This window comes from Mauremys mutica, chromosome 3, assembly GCF_020497125.1.
Source record: "Mauremys mutica isolate MM-2020 ecotype Southern chromosome 3, ASM2049712v1, whole genome shotgun sequence".
In the NCBI taxonomy this organism is placed as follows: Eukaryota; Metazoa; Chordata; order Testudines; family Geoemydidae; genus Mauremys; species Mauremys mutica.
Genome location: NC_059074.1, coordinates 113,709,694 through 113,734,188, shown reverse-complemented (window position 1 = coordinate 113,734,188; position 24,495 = coordinate 113,709,694). Strand labels below are relative to the sequence as shown.

At 41.6% G+C, this 24,495-nt stretch overlaps 1 protein-coding gene across 3 annotated transcripts in view; it reads right to left on the bottom strand.

Annotated features, from left to right (window-relative positions):
* The window catches only part of PLEKHG1 (pleckstrin homology and RhoGEF domain containing G1), a 218,034-nt gene that overhangs the window by 27,614 nt on the left and 165,925 nt on the right, over window positions 1-24,495 (bottom strand). For all 3 annotated transcript variants that reach the window (XM_045011616.1, XR_006578438.1, XR_006578439.1), the window contains 4 exons: window positions 21,883-21,983; window positions 14,499-14,568; window positions 2,766-2,812; window positions 2,257-2,407 (listed from right to left, as the gene is read on the bottom strand). In XM_045011616.1, the coding sequence (XP_044867551.1) occupies window positions 2,257-2,407; window positions 2,766-2,812; window positions 14,499-14,568; window positions 21,883-21,983 (369 nt within the window). The remainder of the gene's footprint in view (window positions 1-2,256; window positions 2,408-2,765; window positions 2,813-14,498; window positions 14,569-21,882; window positions 21,984-24,495) is intronic.

The window sequence follows — 24,495 nt, the reverse complement described above, 5'->3', positions numbered from 1 at the left end:
TGTGTACACACACACACACACACACACACACACGAGAGACCATCCACCCCTAATTGGGAAGGACAGTCCCAAATGTACATTTCAAGTCCCGGTCTGGGCTGAATGACTCCAGAACAGTATTTTTCCCGGATTCCCTGTAACACTGCCCAAGACTGGGTGGGAGGGGGAGCAGGAGCACCAGTAGCGTTACCACCTTTGAAATGCAAAAAAATGCTCCCCACCCACCAGGCACGCTCACTGCAATGGCAACTCCAATCCCCAACCAGAAGGCAACTCCACAGCTTCCCCCCCCTTCAACAGCCACCTACAGTATCTAGAGAGATAACACATATAGATAAGATTGATAACATGGTGATGTGCTTGCATGGGGGCAGGCAGACAACTGCTGTTATTTTCAGCAGTTCTGATCTGTTATTACTTAAACTGTGGAAGTGGGAACTCTGCGGCATCTTTAGCTGGATATAGAAACATTTAACATTAGATATCCCAGAGTAATGTGCTAATAATGCAAATCTTTAGACCCACGTAAAAAAACCTGGCAGATTAAATTATTTTTCTGGCAACTAGCAAATTCATTTAAAAAACAACAACCCAGTAGCATGGTCAAATATTGGGCCAGGTGGTAACCCTAGGTGCCAGCCTCTTCCCGGTTGGGGGAGGGGAGGGGGGAGAAGGGAGCTGCGGTGGGCTTAGCTTCCCCCCTCACCACAGGGCCCTGCCCCTACTCCTCCTCTTCCTCCCAAGGCCCCACCCCTGGCCAGACCAGAAGTCAGAACCAGGCAGTAGTAAGATCTGCCCAGGGAGCCCCAGAGCCTCCACCTTCCCCAGGGGGAGGGAGAAGGACACGGGACGTGGGCTGCTCTTGGACACCCCAGGCCCCCACCAAGGGCAGGTGGATGGTCTGGGGCTCCCCTAGGCAGCTCTTACCACAGCCTGGCTCCGTCTCCATCTCCTGGCCTAGGCAGAGGCAGGGCCTCAGGCGGGCAGAGGCGCCAACTTTTGCTAGCGCCAGTGGGTGCTCGAACTCCCTCTGCCCCCGGCCCCACCCTGACTCCACCGCTTCCATGAGGCCCTGCCCATGCCCCACCCCCATTCCAACCCCTTCCCTAAAGTCCTCACCCCAACTACGCCCCCTCCCTGCCCCTATTCTGACTCCTTCCCCAAATCCCCACCCTGGCCCCGCCTCCTCCCCTGAGCATGCCACATTCCCACTCCTCTCCCTCCCTCCCAGAGCCCAGCTGTTTGGCGGTGGCAGGAAGCGCTGGGAGGTAGGCAGAGGAGCAAGGACACGGCTCGCTCAGGGGAAGGGGGGAGGAGGTGGAAGAGGAGGTGCGGTGGCGGGGGGGGGAGAAGGAGGAGAGCTTGGCTGCTATTGGATGCAGAGCACACACAAATTTTTCCCCATGGGTGCTCCAGCCGGTGGACAGAGCCGGTGCCTATGCCTCAGGGTGAAGAGGAAGAGCAGGAAGCAACGTCATAAGGAGGGGCAGGACTCCTGCATGTATCCCACTTTTGCATTTTGAAAAGGTGGTCCCCTTATTACCCACCCCGACTTTCTCCCCTTTCCAGGCCAATGCTCATTTAGTTTCTGGAAACAAATGGGTGTATGTACTCTGCCTACAAAAATGTGATTACATTCAGCATTAGGCTGGGGTGGGGCAGAAGGGATTCACCAGACACTTTAAAATCTCTGTCTTTACTTTTAATTGCAATGTGATCTTGTAACAGAAAACATATGTGGAAAATGTTAAAGCAGGAATTCCTGAGAATGTTCTGAATTCAGTCCAGTGGATACAGAAATGGTTCTTGCTTCCCCAATCATTACTCCTCACAAAAATCATACAAATAAATGTGTTTGTAAGTATTTATCTTCCCTTCTTACCGCCCCCAGCATTCGGACATGGAGAAAAAGAACTGTTTTTCATCTGAAAGAAATTTTTTCATGAAATTGCTTACTCCTGACAGCAAGACACTCCCAAGCAAGATTGAAATTACAGACCGGAAAAAATCTGATTTGGATGCATTAACCTATTCAGTGTGTCTAAAACAATTACCATATGCTCCTCACTCAAAATGTATTTATATATTGTCAAGAGATTAGAGACAGAAAATGCTTCCACATGTAAAAAACGGATTGACAAAAGAATACACATCTTAATAAAAACTAGAACTATCCTAACCTCCCGGTGTAGTAATACTGCAGGGAGGTGGAGGCACAGCTGTACTAGATAGATATGTTTTTGTGTGAGCACTTACATGCAAAAGCAGGTGGTACTTTAAGATTCGTTGGACAGGTTTTAAGAGATATGATCCCAAGGGGAGAGAGTGTTGTAAAGCTTCTTGCCGTTCTCTGAAGAATTTGGCCAGTGTCTTGTTCCTCATGCACTCTGTTAGCACAGCCACTGATCTGAAAACATACAATAAATCTCCTTAGATACAGAAACAGCACATCTTTATGTACCTACAGTAAGGAATTGTTTTTCATTCCTTCCCCCTACTGCGAATATCAAACTCCTGCCAATCATGAAATTCCTGTATTAGTTTTGAGCCCAATCCTACTTTCCTTTCATATGCAGAATTCTTTTTGGAATTTATATTGCAGAATAAGGTCCTGATTTTATTAGTAGTAGAGGCTAATGGGGATTTATAAAATAATAATTATCCCTTAGTTAAGTACTTTTCACTTTTTGTATCATCATGAATTGAAAGAAAAAAAAACAAGCAAGTAAAGAACCAGCTTTGTGTATATGAATAAATATTCCTACCTTGGATAATTGGTGCAGTACTGAGTATATATGTGAAAATCTTCACTCTATGTGTAGGGAGGAAAGATTATTAAATAATCAGATTTTTATCAAAACTACCTACAAACAGTAGGATCAATGCACATTTTTCATTTGACAATGTAAATTCAACTGTATTGTTGCCACTTACTACACTAATATTATCCCCTTCCCACAAAGTGTTTAAGGTTGTTCCTTGGCTACTCCTTTTGCCCAAATCCTAATTGGATGCCTACTTACACATCACTCCACATCCTTGGAACAATGTCCCATGAAACATCTGCCAATCTTCCTTTCCCAGTCTTCCAAAAAATTCTAAATTCAACTATTGTACAAGCCTTCAAGTGAAGAGAAACAAACCACACTCTTTTCTCTGTTTACTGTTCTTTATTTACTGACTTGCATGTTAAGGGTCCTATCCTGCAAACTAATTCCTTTTGTAGGCATGTGGACTGTCCTCAACTCCCACTTAAGGCATCCAGCACCTTGCAGGATCAGATTCAAACTCTTTGAGAATAGGGAAACTTATTGGTTTGGCATATTTACATGTCAACAGCCCCACAAACATAACAGTGCTATATAAATAATCTATACAGTGTTGTTGTAGCTATGTCAGTACCAGGATAATAGAGAGGCAAAATGCGTGAGGTAGTATCTTTTATTGGATCAATATCTGTTGGTTGAGAGAGACAAGCTTTCAAGCTTACACAGAGCTCTTCTTCAGTCACCTGTTCTGTTCACTCCTGCAGCATCTGGCACCAGCCATTGTGAGAAGACAAGATTCTGGACTAGATGGACCATTGGTCTGAACCAGAATGGTCATTCTTATGTTCCTAAGCAACTAACTTTTGAATTTCCTGACTAATGAATCTTTCATCTTGACCGTGACATCTTTGACACTACCTTAAAACTATTTTGCTGGCTTTATATTTTTAAAATTTAATTTTTTCTTTACATAAAGAAAGGACAGAAAGGAACAACTTGCATGCATGTGTGCACCTGTAGAGTTAAGGACATTTTCTACTCAACATGTTGAGTATGCAGTTTTCAGACTGTCATAAGTAATTTCACATTTGAGCAGAGACTAAGCATGTATGAAAACAGGAAGTTACCACGGAAGCTGTTTTGTAACTAACTTTAGTGGGGTTACCTGGCACCCATTGAAAAATGCAATTTCATAAGAGCTTTTTGCATCAGTTGGGTTCTAGGCACCAGAGCCTGGTTTCCCTTGCATTCCTGCTTGCTCCACAACTTCCCCCTTTCTCATCACTTTATTTTGCATGGGACCTTAAAAACAACATTATTTTTTGCATTTTGATGTGATGTCTGACTCTAACCCTCTATCCCATGCTATTGGTATGCAATTTATGCAGTTTTTTGGTATCCTGAGGATGAAAAAAAAAAGCGTTGGGTAACTATGAAATATTTTTGAAGCAATCACTCTCCCCATCTTCGTTTACTAGTCCAGGGCTAAGTCCTGTAATAACAAGACACCCAGATTCCACTACAGATATCTTCATAAGTTGCCTGTCTTCACAGCTACACTTCCTTCAGTTACTTCTCTCTTCCCCACTCACCTTTTCCAGCCTCTTCACTATAAGCTACCTTGTGCCACCTTTACTCCCACTGAGTTGTATGTTACTTCACAAGTAGCCCCAATGAATCCATTGGAGCTATTTGCAAATTTAGGTGGTGCAATTTGGCCCTATATGTGGAGTCAATTTTGGGGACAGCTCAGTAATTATTTCAGCTTTTAGCAGTTGATTTTAGGGTCTTTTTAAAAAAATCCTTCTAATTCCAGTCCAAATTTCTCCAGAGGAATATAGTTCTCACAGGACTCATTTGTTCACTAATGTGCTATGATCTGGTATTTCCTTCTAAATACCCCCACATCTCCGTTACTGATCACTTTGGTTTGGTCTTGACAGATATAGTTCAATAATTTTAGTCTTTCATGCTTGGACTAATTTTGCTGTTACTGCTAGTTTTCATGGTGGTTTACATACACCCTGTATCCACACCCAGAGACAATGAGCTTGTGTCATAACCTATTAATGTACATGCTTGGAACTAACAGCTAAGGATAAAAACCATCTCAGCTAAAAACTAGGAATTAACCCAACCTCAGCCTGTAGCAGACATTACACTGTATAATTTTCTTAAGCAACCATTATCAATCTAGCTATCACTCTCATTAAGTCAGGAGTGCTATAAAGACAAATATGATGAAATTCTGTATCAAAGTAAGACAACTACAGTACAAAAAATATCAAATGCAAGTAGGAAAAGGAAAAATGTAACAAGAAATCCTACAATATTATGAGTAAAGTACAGTATATTGCCCTGGCTACTTAATCATAACATATAATTTATAAACATCACCACATGACTTAGGTACAGGACATAACATTTTCTGGGACCAGTAATTCATAATGCTTTTCTTCTGTTCAACGGAGAAGAAGGGCTTTAAACTAGGACATGAGGGGAGAAGGTTGAGAGAGATTTGTGGAAGCTTCATGCCTCCCTTCAATAAACAGGAGCAGGAAAATCAGCTAAATGAAAATATAGTAATGGATAATGGAACACCACAAGCTAGAAAACTGGGTGAAATCTGAGGGAAACAACTGAAATACTTGTGTACGAATGCAAGGAGTCTGGGCAATAAAATAGAGGAACTAGAACTATTGGTGCAGGAAGTCAAACCAGCTATCATAGAGATTACAGAACAGGGCCGCCCAGAGGATTCCGGGGGCCCGGGGTCTTTGGCGGCGGGGGGCCCTTCCATTCCGGGACCCGCCGCTGAAGTGCCCCGAAGACCCGCGGTGGGAGCCCCCCGCCGCCGAATTACCGCCGAAGCGGGACCCGCCGCCGAAGTGCAGCCCGGTCTTCGGCGGTAATTCGGCGGTGGGGGGTGAGGGGGGTCCCCGCCGCGGGTCTTCGGGGCACTTCGGCGGCGGGTCCCGGAACGGAAGGGCCCCCCGCCACCGAATTACCGCCGAAGACCGGGCTGCACGGTGGTGGCGGGTCCCGCTTCAGCGGTAATTCGCCACTGGGGGGTCCTTCCGCTCCGGGGCGGAAGGACCCCCCGCCGGCGAAGACCGGGAGCAAAGAAGCTCCTGCGCCCTCTTGCCCCGCCCCCTCTGGGCGGCCCTGACCCTATCCACCCCCCCCAGAACACCCACAATCCAACCCCCCCATTCCCTGCCCCCTGACCGCTCCCCCAACCTCTGCCCCCTCCCTGTGCCCTGACTGTCCCCAGGACTCCCTGCCACTTAGCCAACCCCCCTGGCCCCAGCCTCTTACCCCCGGCTCCCTCCTCACCCGGAGTGTCAGCGCCTCGCTCGACAGCCGCAGCGTGTGGCTGGCGGGGCCTGAGCTCCGTCCCACTCAGAGCCGCGTGGTGAGGGGGCGGGGCTGCGAGCTCCACGCCGAGCGGAGAGAGCTGAGCTCAGCCCGGAGCTCGCAGCCCCGCCCCCTCACCACGCGGCTCTGCGCGGGGCGGGGCTCAGGGGCCCCGGCAGAGTCACGCTGCGGCACTGTCTGAGGACAGCGCTTGATGCGCTAGAGCTGCAGGAGAGGGGCAGAGGCGGGAGCCTCAGCTGTTCTCTTGGGGGCCCCTGCGGAGCCCGGGGCCCGGGGCAAATTGCTCCCCTTGCCCCCCCGTCTGGGCGGCCCTGTTACAGAAACAAGGTGGAATAGCACATTCATGCTTAGAACACAGATATTGAAGAAAAAAAACAGGAGTACTTGTGGCACCTTAAAGACTAACAAATTTATTTTAGCATGAGCTTTAGCTCACGAAAGCTCATGCTAAAATAAATTTGTTAGTCTTTAAGGTGCCACAAGTACTCCTGTTTTTTTTGCGGATACAGACTAACACGGCTGCTACTCTGAAACCAGATATTGAAGAGTATGTGCTGTTTACTAGACATAGGAATAAAGGTAAAGATGGTGGGGTAGTTTTATACATCAATGAAGCAATACATTGTAAAGAAATATGAAGTGATAAAATGGACAAAACAGAATCTGTTTGGGTCAAAAATACTTTGGGGAAGGATTGTAAAAGAGGTCCTTTGGGATAGTGTTAGGGGTCTGCTATAGACACCCCCTCGTGTCAGACTGATATGGGTAGTGATCTCTCTAATATTATTAGAGAGAGAAATACTTTTGGGATTTGTGTAATATGAGAGACTAACTTCCCAGATATAGATTAGAGAATAAATACCACTAATGTTGGTAGGGCCCCGTTGTTCTGTGATAGATGATAGTTTTCTTTACCAAATCATCATTGAATCAACAAGACATGGATGCAATTTTAGACTAGTAACTAGTGAGAATTTTATGGAATAGCTGGTTGTAAGAAATAACCTTGGATCGAGCGATCATGAGTTGATTCAGTTTAAATTAAATGGAAGGATAATCAAAACCAGTGTTATGCCACTGTGAAAAAGGCAAATGAAATCCTAGGATGTATTAGGTGAGGCATTTCCAATAGAGACAGAGGAAGTGTTAATGCAATTGTAAAAATAATTGGTAGGACCTCATGTGGAAAACTGTGTTTGAAGCTTATGCTGAAATAAATTTGTTAGTCTCTAAGGTGCCACAAGTACTCCTGTTCTTTTTACGGATACAGACTAACACGGCTGCTACTCTGAAACCTGTGTACAGTTCTGGTTACCCATGTTCAAGAAAGATGAATTTAAACTGGAACAGGTGCAGAGAAGGGCTACTAGGATGATCAGGGGAATGAAGGGCCTGTCTTATGAGAGGAGGCTGGAAGAGCTTGGCTTGTTTAGTTTAGGGAAGAAAAAAAAAGCTGAGAGGGGATATGATTACATTAGGAGGGTAAATAACAGGGAGATTGAAGAGCTATTTAAGCTAAAGGATACTGTTGGCACAAGAACAAATGGATACAAACTGGCCATGAACAAATTCATGCTGGAAATTAGAAGGTTTCTGACCACCAGAGGGGTGAGGTTCTGGAACAGCCTCCAATCAGGAGTTGCAGGGGCAAACAACTGAATTACTTTTAAGAGAGAGCTGGACAACTTTATGAATGCGATTGTGTGACGTTGTTGCCCGTGATGGTGGGGGGCAGAGCTCAACAGACCTCAGGCTCACTTCTAGTTTATAAACTTCCTAAAGCTCATGCTGCATGGTTTCAGCCAGCCGCCAGCAGGGCTCAGGAAGGGATTCCGTCTTCTCTCCCCACCCAGTGTATTCTGGGAGGATGGTTTTTTTTAAAATCTCCTTCCTTTCAAGCATCAGATATGGTCATGACTGGAAATGAGACACTGGGTGAGGTGGGCCAGGGCTCTGAGGGGGAATTCTCTCTCTCAGACGCTTAGCTGGCTGGTGCTTGCTCACATGCTCACTGTCTAACTGATCGCCCTGTGTGGGGTTGAGAAGGAATTTTCCCCCAGGTCAGATTGGCAGTGACCTTGGAGTTTTTTCACCTTCCTCTGCAGTGTGCGGGTCCGGGCCACTTGCCAGGATTATCTGGGTAAATATGATTTAACCATTTCCCTTCCCTTGTAGTAGCCTGGAGCAACGGTGCATCTCAACCTCTCCTATTCTCTGCCTGTGGCACATAGTCTTTTGGGGGTCTTATTTAGTTTGATCTCATTTCAGTTGTTGGGTTTATTGTGCAGGTGCTGGGTGGCCTGTGATATATAGGTGGTCAGACTCTTCTGACCTTAAACTATGTCTGACTTCATTTGACTGTCCTGCTTTTCAAACTTCATGAAAAAGGATATGTTGTACACTTTTAAAGGAAAACATTCATTTTTAAATAAAAAATCTCTCTATCTAGCTTAGAGTTTTACACTGCTGCCCATCAATGTAATATCTGAGGATCTTCCTTGTAAAATCAGTAGCAACAGAAGTCTTCTTCATGGAGTCTCTGGCACATCTCCCTTTTCAGGGTAAAATTCTGCTTTGGGCAGAATTTGTCCGTTTTTTAAATAATAAATTTTAGTCTAGCTATAAGGAAGGACAAACCTATACATTTAAAATAAAAATAAATTGTAAATAAATTAATGACAAAAATTATCTGCTTATCTAGTGAGATAGCACAGAAAATACTTACACATTCAACGTTTTTAAGTCTTTTTTAAAATAGTGGCATGGACACTGTTGCCCTCTGAATTGGGCCAGACTGTATACTTTATACTCAAGGTATCTTTGCATTCACAAATGCATTTTATCACAACTAGGGCAGTATCATAACTGCATTAGATTTTAATAAGTTAGGTAAGGAGATAGACCTGTAGATAATCAACCATGAACATTTGATCTCCGGTATGGTGTAATTTAGAATTATAGCTTTGAACGAGTTTATCAGTCAACATCATATACTTTCCTAAATCAGTTGCAGAATTCCTTTTGATGTTGGCAAGAGCTAAGCATATGGATGGAGGTTAGAATATGGGCATAAATCTGCAATTTATGGTATGCAACAATCCTGAATTCTTAGAAACATTAACATCTTGTAGTGTTAAAAGCAAAGCAACCATACTATGTAAACTTTCCTAGAGTTTACTTATCTAGTTTAAGACATGAATGTGCCTTTCAACAAGGCTCATGGCACATGTACAAAATTTAGTGAAAAATTAAATCTACCTCGTTTCAGAGCTGAAGAAAGAGAACATGACCTAGAAATAATCAAATCAAATTCCCCTATATCATGGCCTCTCTCTGCGGCACCCCCTGCAAAAAGTCCCTGAGAGATCAGATGGCTTTGCACTGCACTTCTAAAGCCAAAATAATTAAACTTCCTGGACCAGCTAGGGATGAAAATCGCAGAGTTGAATGTCCCTCCATGGAGACTGCTTGGTTACCTCTCTCTCTACATTTACAGTATAGACCGGTTAGCTCAAATGCCTCAGATGATATCATCTGCTTTATAACAGATTCTAGGAAGAGGGTTGTGCTACCAGGGTATGCCTTCATGACAGAGGTAGTCCGGGTTAGCCTAGCTCAGGTGGCACATTCCCACTGCAAAGTGTTACTCATACCAGACCCATATAACTGGGATGGATTTCTAGTGTGATATCCCATGGTTCTCAGCAATGCATGAAACTGGGCTGCTCCAGTCATTTGCCAGGTGCTCAGTCTCTCTAACCTAGCAGGGAGCTGCTGTCCATGCCAGTGACACGAGAACAATACTTTATGTGAATAACTTCCAAGGGAAGTTACTCATTACTAATACAGACTGTTCTGAAGGTGAAAGCAAACAGAATTTGGCAGCAAGAACTTTTAATGAGAATCTCACTAAGGAATTCAGTCTGCAAACCACAAAGTGATTCATAGGGCACCTGCGTGACTTTCCTGCTTCTCTGTTTCTTTTCTGCCCACTAAACAAAAAATGTCATTTGGGATACATTTCCCCAAATGATGGATCTTACTGATAGACAAGGTGAGTGAGGTGATATCTTTTATTAGACTAACTTCTGTTGGTGAGAGAGACAAGCTTTTCAACTTCCACAGAGCTCCTCTTCAGATCTTACTGGCGTCACTCCACAGCTTTACCAGAAGGCAATGCCAGGTTTTGGCCAAGTGGCAGCATGGCAGGGGGATTTCTTGGACAGTATCTATGTGCAAATGGTTGTGAAAGTGCAGCAAAAATGGGGCAGACAAACGTGGGGTTAAAACATAGTACAAATGAAGGGAGCAGCTAGACGAGAAAATACAGCCCATATAGAACTGTGGGATAGGACTGGAAGACTAACTGCACCCAGGTTTGATTAGCCTGTGTTCTTGCTGCAAAACAGGTAGGTTGCCAGCCTGGGCTGAAGTGAAACCCAAGTTAAATCATGTACCCTGAGCCATGCTTGTTAGCTTGGGCTTAAAGCACCCTCAAGGTCGGGTTAGATGTTTTTCTGTGTGGATGCAAGGGAGGCTGGGGAGGCACTTGGGCTACAGCCCAGGCTAACTTTGCAGTGAAGACATAACCACCCCCCACCCACCCACCTCCCACAACCCAGAGCGCGAACCAGAGAGACTAAAGTTAAGACTTTGAATTGCACACAGAAATAGCTAGGAAGTCAGCAAAGTGGTGAAATAATAGGTTTCTGTAAATATTTTAAACTCGAGGAATCCCACTATTGCGGAACCTATAGACTGGCTAACTAACTGGACTACATCCCTTAGAGAATTCTGAAACCCAGTTGTATCTTTGTGTGGAAGCTAAGATGACCCCTGGCCTACGCAACAGCAAGAGAAGGTCTCACCAAGCCAAAGTTGTTATATTGACCTCTGCAATCACCAAACTAGATTTATAGTGTGGTCATGTCTGCTTGGAGTCTGAAATCACCTTGTATGGGCCCATGAAGTTGCCATGAAGTGTGTGTGTGTTCCCTCACCAACCCAAAAGAGTTCCTTACATGGACTATGAAGCCTCCTTAAGGAACAAGCCTTGGCTACCTCACTGCCACCTGTAAGAAAAACGTCAGTCAATTCAGCAAGGATTTCAGATGCAACAGAACAACCTGTACACCTCAACTATACCTGGCTTATGCTTAGCTCAACCCAAGAGTTACACACAAGCTAAATACTGTCAAATCTTATTTGGAACAGGATGTCTCCTACACGTAATATCAGGCAAAAACAACCTCTCCAATCCTCTCTCAACTTTTGCTGCACTGTGGTTTTATATATACATAAAAGGCACTTAAGAAAATAAAGGAAAAAGGCAAAAGATGTGTCAGAGTGCAAGCATTTGTGGTGCTGTTATGCTGAAGTCAACTGCCTACTTCTTCTCTTTTGTTACTGATCTTGGAAATTAAAAGCAAGTCTCCCCATCCCCATTAAATTGCTGGTTGTGTTTCAGAAGGGTACGTTCTAAATTTCCGGGCGCTGAGTGAGAAGTGCAGAGTGCCAGAATTAAACACTCCCTTACAAATCCTCACTTAAATGTAAAATGTGTGGAATACTGAAGTCAGTCTTCTAATTAACATTGGCATTCTTACAATGAAAATGAGAGAGTGGGAGCTGGCAAGAAAATATATAAACACACTTTTATGTGAATAATTAAGCCATAGTTAAGCTTGCAATGGAAGCCTTTTATCAGCCTCTGATTACCGTTACTAGCAAAAGCTAAAATGTTTCAGAAAACTAATGTACTGAAGGTAACATACTTCTCCTTCTAGATATACAAGCAGGAACCACAGTTGGTGCAATCTGGTATTGTGCCACTAGCTTCAATGGAACTACACCAGTTTATTCCAGCTGAGGATCTGGCCCACAGTGTATTAAAATATTGTTAGTCTCCATCCTTCAGGATTTTTTAAATTCTATTTATGACCTATGAACAAATGATCCACTGGCAAACTGTGAGATAACTAAAAATATATAGAAAATTATCTTTTGTCCCTTGCCAAACCATTGACAGCCTCTAGCAATAAAATACAAGGTGGTATGAACAGGTTTTTATTTAAATAATATTGTAAGTTATTATTAAATATTTATGTAGTATCATAGCTTTGCATGGTTCTTTTGTCAGTTAGTGACTTTTACATTATCGGCTGGTTTACTACCCAAGGTGTGTTGAGGCCAACAAACCTAAGCTGCTGTTTTAGTCTCTATTTACCATGGACAGTCCGTATTTTGTTTAGTAAGATAAAGATTCAAATCCACAATCACTAGTCTTTGCTGAAAATGTGTTAAGTTCACAGTTCTCAGACCAGGTGTATCAAATCATGGATTTGCACTTATTTTTAAAGGCTGAATGCTTTCTAGATGAAATTCAAATGATCAAGTACTATGTGACTGTGAGCCTATTTTCCTTTGTATATATGATTATGCAATGAAAGCAAAATTGTTATGTGGCAAATTTTATTTAGCACAGGGTCCTATGATGAGTTCAAGTTCAAAGGAACTCAGTATGGTCAAATTTGGACCAAAATTATATTTTGCAAAATGATGCTTATTAAACGCAGACACACGTCAGCCCTAACACCATACATATTTTCATGAATATAATATTATCAATCCAATAAGCACAGGATTTTTACAACAAATAATCTCCTGCATCCTATGCCCTCAAATGCTGTAGCATTACATAGTGTTTGAGAGCCTGAAAGTGAAATTGACTTACTATAACCAAAACTCAGCTAAACTGAATAGTCTACTTTCATTTTCAAAGCTTAATGAAATGCAAAAAGTAAACAAAATATGAAAACAGTTGGAAGTAATTTTAAAAAAAAATGTATGGAGCCAGAGCCAGATCTAGAGCTGGTGTAAATCAGCATAGCTCCATCGAAGACAATGAAACTTGGCCAATTTATACCACCTAAGGATCCAACCCATGATGTTTAATGTGATAAATGTCCCTTTCCATGTTTAGTTCTTGCTTTGTAGCACATTTGGATCAATAGATCACCAGAGTCCCTTATGACCCTATTCAGCATATACAATTCTTTAATGAGGCAATTTTATCTGCATGATCCTAGGCTTGTAAGATACTAGAGACCCAGAACTGGCTACTGGAATCTGCTAAAATATAACCAGAGATTACCGTACTGAATTCTACCCCAATGAAAACAGAATGGTGGGGTAATCTGGTTTAGACTCATAGAATTGTAGGACTGGAAGGGACCTCGACAGGTCTTCTAGTCCAATCCTCTGCACTCAAGGCAGGACCAAGCATTATCTGGACCATCCCTGACAGGTGTCTGTCCAACCTACTCTCACAAATCTCAAATGACGGAGATTTCACAAGCTTCCTAGGCAATTTATTCCAGTGCTTAACTATCCTGACAGTTAGGAAGTTTTTCCTAATGTCCACCCTAAACCATCCTTGCTGCAATTTAAACCCGTTGCCTCTTATTCTATCCTCAGAGGTTAACTAGAACATTTTTTCCTCCCTCCTCCTTGTAACAACTTATTATGTACTTGAAAACTCATTCTTTTTACTCCAAACTAAACAAACCCAATTTTTTCAATATTCCCCCGTAGGTCATGTTTTCTAGGCCTTTAATAATTTTTGTTGCTCTTCTCTGGACTTTCTTCAATTTGTCCACATCATTCCTGAAATGTGGTGCCCAGAACTTGACACAATATTGCAGTTGAGACCTAATCAGCATGAAGTAGAGCTGAAGAATTACTTCTTGTGTCTTGCTTACAACACTCCTGCTAATACAGCCCAGAATGATGTTTGCTTTTTTTCTTGGCAACAGTGTTACACTTTTGACTCTCATTTAACTTGTGATCCACTATGACTCCCAGATCCCTTTCTGTAGTACTCCTTCCTAGGCAGTCATTTCCCATTGTGTGTGTGCGCAACTGAGTGTTCCTTCCTAAGTGGAGTACTTCACATTTGTCCTTTAATTCTGTTTTTGCTTGTTATTGTCTACAATTGTCTGGATGAAGTTAGGACTTCCTGGGATTTTGCTTGCTAAGACTTCACACTCCAAAACCTTCTGAGGCTGCTTACCCATCTGACCATTACCCAGTCGCTGGCCAATTATACAATCACCCACAGCATTTAAAAAAAAGGGGGAAAAAAAGTATGAAAAGTGATCCAAAAATGGTGCATGGAACCCAATGGATAGAAAAGTGATTCTTCCCTTCTGTTTTGTTCTGCAAGGATTATCTTGTTGAAATTACCACCAGAAATCAAGTTTAGGTAATCAGAAGTTAATAAATTCATCTTAATCTTGCATACAGTGGCAAGGTGTTTTCTGAAGATTCTTGAAGTAAGATTTTATCACGTACCTTTGAAACAAAACATTCTGCAATAGCCACAGGGTCATTTTCACAGTTTTCCAGATCTTGCAAAAGTTCGCTAATAAAACAAATAAATAAAAAGGAAGAAAAATTTAACATATTTACAATATTTTATACATATATACACATACATATACATACACATACACACACGTTTCTTCTTTGTCTCCTTTCACATCAAAACAGCCATCGCTTTTTAAGAATTAAGAATAACCACACCAACATTCATACCTACACATTTCTTGTTTCCTTCTGCAAAAACACAACTGTAATTTGCATTTCTTCTATTTGTGCTATGTGTGTTACCCCCCTTCATTAGGCAAACTTAGTCATACACAATCGTATGAAAATACTGATTTGCGTGCACACCCAATGGGTATCTGCCAATTCCACATGCAAAAAATACTCACACACAAATGTATGTCTAGAATTACATGCACCTGATTCAGGGAGTTTCATTTTTGACACTATTTTAAATGGTCAAAAAGCAGCACTTATACTACTACACAAATGAATTTAGATTTCTCTCTCTCAGAATTTTGTACTAGACCCCATCACCATTGCACTGGAGTGTCTTTCCCTTTAAAAAGACTGGCAAAGCAAAGTTGTTAGTGGACTTCATGGGATCCTCTGGTCTTGCCCCTTACCTAATTATGGGAACTCTGGTTGCGAGAAGTTTGTTTTGGAAATGGGCTCTTGGAAATGACATTCCAGCATATATTATTTATAAACCACAAGTCAACGTGATCATGGGGTACTGAGCTTCTAAGAAGAGATGAACAAATTCTGTGACTACAGTCCCTTCCAACAAACTTGAAATATGCTGGCTGTAGTGATTCTATTCTACTCACACCAAAAGGAGTTGGCCAGCAGTTACATGAACATCACTATTGATATTCAAATGTACAGTGAAATTTAAAATGCAGTGAAGCAAATGTCCTATAGTGTAACAATTGTCTCCTGACTTCCATATGTTCTAGGAGGCTAGAAATACCTAGCCTGATAGGAGATTAGGAGAAGTTATCTCAGCTACTCTGAGAAGCAGGAATGTATTACATATACAGAAAGAACAATAATAACTTCAGAGTAAAAAAACAAACAAACCCTTATCTACCTTTAATAACTGGAAGAAAATCTTTTTCCTTGAAAGAAAGATATAAACTGGACCACTGGATGTCTGGGAAAAAAATAAAACCCCCTAGAAGTAATACTTCTGACACTCCAAGCATGAATTATTTTATAGCGTGAGCAAGGCACTGAGAGAGTATGGTCACTGTTGCACAAGATTCCATTCTTGAGGGCTGAGTCAAGAAATGGTTTGATCATTCTGATTTGTAATGTAAAACATAGAAAATGAAGGTGAGAAAATTCAAGCAGGGGAAGAAAGCCTCTGAGCTCTCTACAGTCTTCAACTTTGTTGAGCTGCAATGATAGTCACACTTAAAACAAAATTAGGAACAATAATCCTAATCTCCTGTCAAACAAATTACTTACAGGACCTAACTGCCCTTAAGGAGATCCTTCCTTAGGTGACATTTTTGTCCTAGGTGAGAGATGGCTTCTTGCACTGCAGTTTTGTGTGCTAAGAATTCTAAGCTTGCACCTGGAAGTTTTCTTCTTCCAGTTGACATCAATTCCCACAAGAAACAAGATAACAAGAAAAGTAGTAACAGAACTAGGAGTCCTGACTTGTATTTTGCCCCTCAAACTTTCAAAAAGATCAGTGTATCCTGTAGTTGGACCATGAGTCAAAAGAGTTGGGTTTTCTTCCCAGCTTCGTCACCAACTCACTATGTAATTTTGGGCAAGTAATTTAACCTACATGCCTCAGTTTCCCCATATGAAATCTGGGGATAATGCTACCACTTGCTGATACTAGCTATCTGTAAAGCACTGTGAAATCACAAATTAAAGGTGCTGTAGTAATGCCAAGTTATTATTTTAATGACTGATTCCTTTTTTGCAAATGAGTTTTGGAAATAATGCTATCTGTCCTGAACAGCCCCAAGAAATTCCTCTTGTCCAACAGCAGAAGCTCTCTTGAGCTATTAGAATATGTAAACACTCATGAGTTGTTACATATTGTTAGCTGACTTGAGGAAGAGCTCTGTGCAGCTCAAGAGCTTTTCCCTTCCACCAACAGAAGTTGATCCATTAAAAGATATTACCTCACTCACCTTGTTTCTAACACTCATGTTATCAGTTCTACTGATGTTGGCCTTCTCTAATGCTATATTATTTCTCTCAGAGGTGCCAGTGTCATTACCTATAAGATGCTCTACATTGCTTCAGTAGGTTCTAGGAAATGAACATCTAGAACATCAGCATTGGTAAGAAGGGCCTGCTTGTGGGGGAGTAGTATAAAATAGAGGAGTACTGCCTAGGGGTTCTAATCTGAATAACTGAATCCCCTCGCCTCCTTTGTTGCCAATCAGCAACTCAAGTTTCCATGTGGCAGTAGAGAGAGATGCCATCTTGCAAACTGCACCTGAAAGGGAACTAGAGGGTTTGCAAAGTATAAAAAGGGATACTACCTAAGTCCTACCTATCACGGTTACAGCTAGGCACTTGACTTGCTGAAGTGGCCTGGGGGAGTCCAGTGGCATGAGAAAGCAGCAGCTCTCTTAGCCTTGTTTGCCATGTATGTTACAGTTTTCACAGCCAACAGAAAAAAACCAGTCCTCAGTATTTGTGACACTCTTATACTCACTGGCCACAGACTTAGTGAGTGTACAGAATGAGTACTTTGAAGCAGCTAATATTGGTCTACCTAAATTACTGAAAGGAATCAAAATGGTTTGTGCTGTGAGTTATAGTCCAGTTTGGTCAACAAACCGGGAAGTACGGCAAGTGTTGCTATGGGCTGGATGGGCAATCATAACACAAACAAGTACTAAAACGCAGTGATCGAGAGGGAGAAAGAAACAGAATTCACAGACAGGTTTTCAATACAATATTTTCCTTTTAGCTGGTCAGCTTTTTCACCATAACCTCGTTGATTAATTGGACTGAGCGTTGGTTTCAAGGCAAAATACTGTGAGTGGCCTAGCTTAGGGAAAGATTTTCAGACACAAATTGTAGTTAGACACCAATTCCTATTGGAAAGTCAGTGGGAATAAACTCCCATTTGTGTCTTTGAAAATACCTTGCATGCTGCATATCTTTTGATTGCACATGAAGTTAGGCATGCTTTCGTTATGTTCATCGTTTGTAATCAACATACTACTTTCAACAAAGAAAGAAAGAAGCAGCTGAGGACAAGGCTTTCTTCCCCTTCCTGACCTGAGATGGAGTGGAACAGAGAGAGGAATGATGAGTATGTAGGGGAGCATTTTTAGTCTCCAGACCAGTGCAGCAAGTGCAGGCAAGTAATTAGTACTTTAATAGTGATTTTTCATTTTTCAAGTGTTTTGACAGGTTTATGCTGAAAACTTCAGGCTACCGGTAAAAAGGAAAAATCAAACGAGAAATACACCACCAACATAACCACATGTAGCCCAATAAAGTTCCTGTGGCCAAAATTACTTAGCGGACACATACTTCTCTTATGTCTCTTCTATTTTAAGATAAAGTTATTTTTTCCCCTAAGTGTAGCATCTAGAGAGTTATTTCTAAAAAACGCTTCTCTTGATAACAACCCAAATGATGTCAGCATGAAGATTACAGAGCAGGAATCATCTAATCTGATATATTTATAGACAGTGCTCCTTCCCCAGTATCTGTATAATTGAATAGGAGGGTAATGGCAGGTCCAGGCCAGCAGAGTGGTAGATACAGGATAATGCAGGATCCAAGTCAGCAGCTTTCCCTTAATTCCAGCACAGATTTGGGACATGCTGGCCCCCTTCCATGGTGCTTAGGAAAGGTTAGCTGCAGTACTCAAGAACACTTCAATTAGGGTGACCAGATGTCCCAATTTTATAGGGACAGTCCTGATTTTGGGGTCTTTTTCTTATATAGGCTCCTATTACCCCCCATGCCCTGTCCCGATTTTTCACACTTGAAGTCTGGTCACCCTAACTTCAATGCAGAACTTCATTTCAAGTTGTAGGTACAGTACCTGACTGGGGTGGGGAGTTTGTCTTAGATTATCTTTTACACTGAAAACCATTTGTAAGGACTCCTCTGGGAAGGTGGGCCAGAGAAGCAAGGCAGCAGAAGCTATTTAGGAGAGGATTTTTCTTCCCTATGTATAGCGTGAAACAACATAAACCACATCGGAGAAAAAGAGTGGGGGGTCTTCCTCCAAGATACGAAGCAAGACAGAAGGAACATATTCAGGTGCTCTCCCCTGAGAAATGGCAAGGAGAGCTTTCAAAGTAGAGGGGGCCATGACGCAAGCTGTGGAACTAGCATCAAAATAGCAACCTTGACAATTGGTGCAGTCTAAAACTTAAGAGTGGTTCATCTACAAGAAGCAACTTGAACTAGATCACAGTCTACCAGGTCTAAGTAAAGTCCACAAAATCCTAGTATTACAAACCCTTATGAAATCACCATAGATAAATCCTACCATGTGTGTACAATAACCACCTTTTAAAATTAAGTGACCGGTCTTTATTTCTCTGAATACCCATAGGCATCAAAATCCACATTCCAGATGAACGGCCAAAGACAAGTTTGGAAAAACAAACTCACTTTGAAGCTATAAAACCACACACACACACACACACACAAAACTGCTAACTCATAACTGCCAAATGCAACTTTTTTCAAATATAAAAATAAAAATAAGCAAGGAGACTCTAGAGTGCATTTAAGACCCGGATGCTACATGCCAAGTTTCAGATGGGAGTAAATTTTTAACAGAGGAGAAGTAAATCCCTAAATCTGTATTGGGATCTATAATGAAAATGGCCAATCTTCAAAACCACAATTTCCACATAGAACTTTAAATTGGGGGCCTTGGAAGTAATTAAAGATAAAAATTTTCCAAAGTTCTAGTAAAACTAAGTGTAAAGCACATGATGGGTCTCTAAATTTGTAGCACAACTATATCTCCTCAAAAGTGATTTGAAAAGTTGTTGGTTTTTTTAAACTTCTTAAGCTCTTTGTTGGTAACAATGTACGTCATTGGTAACATACATTGGCCGCAGCGTATCACCAATGTTGAAGTGAGCCGATTAACGGGCATCAACAATATAGTGGATGAAGCCAAACAACGAAGATGGAGGTGGCTGGGGCATGTGTTGAGAATGGATGCTGATAGACACCCTCGTATTGCCCTACGATGGACACCACAAGGAAGAAGGAGGAGAGGTAGACCATTGGGGATGTGGCGAAGGACCATTGAAGAGGAAATGAAAGGTATGGGAATGAAATGGGATGAACTCTGCTGTCTCGCTCAAGAACAAAATGAATGGAGGAGAGTGGTTGGCGCCTTATGCTCCACAGGGAGTGAATAAGAAGAAGCAGCAGCTCTTTGTTAGCAATACTGCTATTCCCCTGCAACAGTTGACATGCTACTAAATAGCACACACACTAAACAGTATTTACAGTTTTGCCAGAAAAACTGCATCAACACTAGGGGCTATTGCCAGCACAGTTCTGTTGGTCACAAATCACACCTCGTCCCATCCCTGACCTACGTAGCTATGCCAGCAGAAGTTTGTAGTGTAAACCTTGCCCCACACAGAGTAGAAAGTGATGACTGACTTCCTCAGTATCTTGAGAATTCAAGCACTTTACCCCGTTTCAGGCTGAGACAGGGGTATGGATGAAGGCAAGCTGTCTGGAGGTCATGCTAAATAAGTCAAATGTGATGTTGGTAGATTGCAGAAAGGAACTTGAACATAGTGTGAGGATTATATGGGTCCCTTAAATTAACAGTATTTTTCTGCTGTTTCTTACTCAAATTGGGAAGTTGGGGTTCTTGCTGTTGGAGGATTAGGTGACAGCAATGGTCAAGATTATTTTTCCCTACGTCTAGCCAAGAAGTTATAATCTCAATACCATGATTTTATGGCTCCATCATCTTATGTTTAGGCTACTTCTATATGCTTTCCATAAAGTTACACCTTAAATCCATTCAGAAGCTGAAGATGGTACAAGATGCAGCAACCCACTTAATGTGCAGGGTACCATCCTGTGAGCAGATTGCACCAGTTTTCCATGATCTACATTAGTTGCTTTGGGTTTCTGGGAGGAGGAGTTCTAGGCATTGGTTTTGTCCAATAATGCTCTAATGGACCTTCCTGAGATTCCAGCTCTTTCCTTCTGATACTGCTCCAGCTATAATCAGCAGAAGCATTTTCATCTGGCAATCTATAGGGATGGGGTCTATTGACAAGGATATTCTCTGTGATGAACCCTCAACTTCAGAATTCACTCCTCCATTTTGGTTTGAGAGCGTCTGAATCTGATGACCTGCAGGGCATGAGGAAAAACAACTATTTTGGGCTTTCTGGAGAAATAAGCAATGGGCAAGGGAGTTGGAGTGGAGGACACCAATATGAACAATAAAGTAAGTTTGTTTGGTTTCGGGGAGGGGGCTGACCTTGAGTATAGAATCATAGAACATCAGGTTTGGAAGGGACCTCAGGAGGTCATCTAGTCCAACCCCCTGCTGAAAGCAGGGCCAATCCCCAACTAAATCCCCAAATGGTCCCCTCAAGGATTGAACTCACAATCCTGGGTTTAGCAGGCCAATGCTCAAGCCACTGAGCTATCCCTCCCCGACAACGTAGGTGTAATTATGCTGCTAGATTCAATAATGTTTTCAAATGTTTGTGAATAATAGTGGAGCATGGGCTAGAGGTTTTTTAAACATTTTATTATATAAACCAAAATTAGCTTGAGATGGGGAACTTTGCAGGTAGTTCTAAGCAATAAAGGAAGAACTAATTCTTAAACATTGATATTTTAAAATATAATTTATTTTTATGCATTGTTTTGCAACTTGAAATAAACTTGGCCAAATGCTATCTATATAGCACCAAATTTCTTTCCTTTGTGGGACTGCATATGGGACAGGAAATTCAGAAGCAAGTTTCAGTTTGCAGCATTTCCTTCTAAATGTTCAGTCAGAACTGGCAGGGTTGTGGTTCTGTGCCTGCAGATGCTGCAAGACCTGCACAACCTGACAACGCCTGTCGAGACTAGAGAAGATTTCCTCCCCTCCAAAGGCAGAAAGGAAAATATACCAAAAATGGAGGGAAATTTTTACTTATACAATCAGAAGCTAAAATTATCAGGATGGGCATAGATGACCTAACCAGAAACATGAAACAAAAATTGCTGAGTATCAAAGAAATATCAATTTCTTATTTTATATTCATTGGCTGTACCAATCCAGGAAAAAGTATTTGTTTGTTTTTTTGCCCCCTTAACACAGTCTCCTCCCTTGTTTTCACTTTGTCAAATATTAACTTGCCTGTTGAAATGGTAGATATCTTGTATGTTTCCAAACAGGGCTGATAGTTCTTCTGTCCCCAGGGAGAGCTTGGATTGGTCAGTGATGCAATCAAGGTAGTCCTGTGAAATAAATGAGAAGTAGGCCTTAAACACTCCGGTTCTTTTCTAGATCAGTAAGTGGAGCTATCTTTAATTGTGCAAGAGATGAGTCCCTTCCTATCAGTTTCACATTATTATTACAGTAATCCCCTCAGTAGCTCTTCTGTGAACAGTCATTCTATTATGAAAGATAACAATACTTATCTGTTCACTCAAACCAAGAAAATTACTAACGACTGAATGCTACACTATATTGCTTACACTGGACAGTATACATTTTTTATAGCTACAGACACACACATTTCACCCATGACAGTTGAATTGTCTCGGTTAATTACTCAATAAAGTCAATGATGTTCTTCCACATTCATTTTCTTTTTAAATCGGTGGTTTTTAGGATATTTATTGAGTGAGTTATATTGGTAAGACACCTGGATTTAATAGTGATTCCATGACTAGAGGCTTGGAAAATGAAACCGTTTCAAAGCTATAAAGAGGATTTGTTTTTAATCCTAAAAGGAAGAAAATGCACTCACCACCAGTTTGTACAGGATAGAACTCCTATATTTTTATCCATAAGCACCCAACTGATTCATGTAGACTGCTAAACTGAATGTTACATTGACATATACTCTAGCAAAGATTTATTTTCATGTCTAGAAATATGGTTTATTTAACAGCATATAAACTAGATACCTTAAAACAGTCAGGACAGCATTATTCTTGCAGGGTAATAGCTGCCAAACTCTTCCTCGGATTCTGATAAGGGCTCTACTCCCCAATGTTTCACCTTTCATTATTGTGCAGCTATAGTACTAAGGCTCCTCGGATAAGGGCAACCAAATCCACAGAGCTGTTTAGCAGAGCATAAGTCATAAAGCAAGGAACCCAGCGTGTCACTACAACATTTATAAAGAAACTCTGCAGGAGGAAGGAAAACAATAAAGGAAAAGTGAAAACAGCTGAAAATATGAAATGAAAATAAATAAAGGTCCCTTACCCTGGGGTTAGGCAATGTGGTGTGGCACCCTACCAAAATCAACACAACATTCCACAGCACTAAAAGGAAGGAACCCTGTGAGATGTCTTCTAGACCATGAAAATCTTTACAGTATAATGACATTCCAAAGACAAACAACACACATACAGGACCAGATTCATCCTCAGTGTAAATCCAGTCAAGACAAATGATTTACATCAGGTATGAATTTGACCTTTGGCATTTAAACGCACTCACAAGGAGGGTTTTGAAATACAGAACCTGAGTCTCCATTCAGTGATCTCTGTTTCCCACTAGTGGAACTGCACTGGCTTCAGCACAATCACAGGTGTAAGAAAAATCAGGTTCAGTCATTCCTGCTCCTTTTTGTTATACCATTCAGTTATCTGCATTGCCTCCTTCACTTACCTCACAAATTCCAATCCCACATTCTTCCTAATTAAATGCATCATTCACCAGCACTATCTAAAAATAGCATCTAATTTCCAATTGGTACAGTTAGAAAACGATACTACTCAAAGACAGCTTCGTAAGTGGCAGGCAGCAAGTAAACAGCACAGCCTTTATTCTTCAAAAAGCCATGTCACCTCTGCAAGGCACAGCCCTACCCCACCACCACCTCTAGCAGCCTGCGACCTCGTAGTCCAAGTCTGTTCTTGAAGTATGTTTGCATAATAAGTCCTTGGAACAAAGTCCCTGAGGCTTTCTAAACCCTATAACTGACCTTTTGTTTTTACTCAGGAGCTGCCTAAGAGTAGGCAATTTAAGAAGTTTTGTGGGGCAGCTTAGATTGCTGCATACAGCACTGTAGGTCAAAGAGCCAGAAGCAAATGCAAAATAGAGCTGGGATGGACTCTTCCAGCTGTAGTTTTAACTTGTGGTTCTTTTCAACAAAATGTAAAGAATGAATGAATGTAATAAATTAACCTTCCCTGCACTACCAGTAAAAGCAACCATGTAAAAATGAATAATATGGAAATCTCAGGCATAATTCCCATCCTTTAAAAATGTTTAATGTTATTTTTAGTACCGCAGATTGCAACAGAATCCTGGTGTTACATGACAGAACATGTTTAAAAAAAAACCAAAAAAAAACAACACACTTTTTACTGAATAAAGGAAAAGTTTCTTCTGCACATTAGTGCTATCTTACCTGGTGGTCCATTTTCCCCCAAGGAGGAATATTCCACAAATACTTTTATTTTTTAACATTTTCTTGTAGCCAGTGTACAGAGAATGACCTCAGTTTTGTGACTTTTTTCGCATCTCATCTAGTTATACTCCACATATATCTCACATACCCACACACTCTTGTGTCCATCACCAATTAGTAAGGAAAACCAGGGCTTTGAAAAAAAAAACAACAAAAAACAACAAACCACACAGCTCCACGTGAGTTGGTTGGCGATTTGGCTGCTGTCCATTGTTTGACTAGCCTATGTTTTGATACAATGAAACTACAGATTCAAAAACTGCTTTTCTCTTTTGAGAAATTTTCCTTATAGCTACATTTCATCCTCTCCCTTCCCCCAA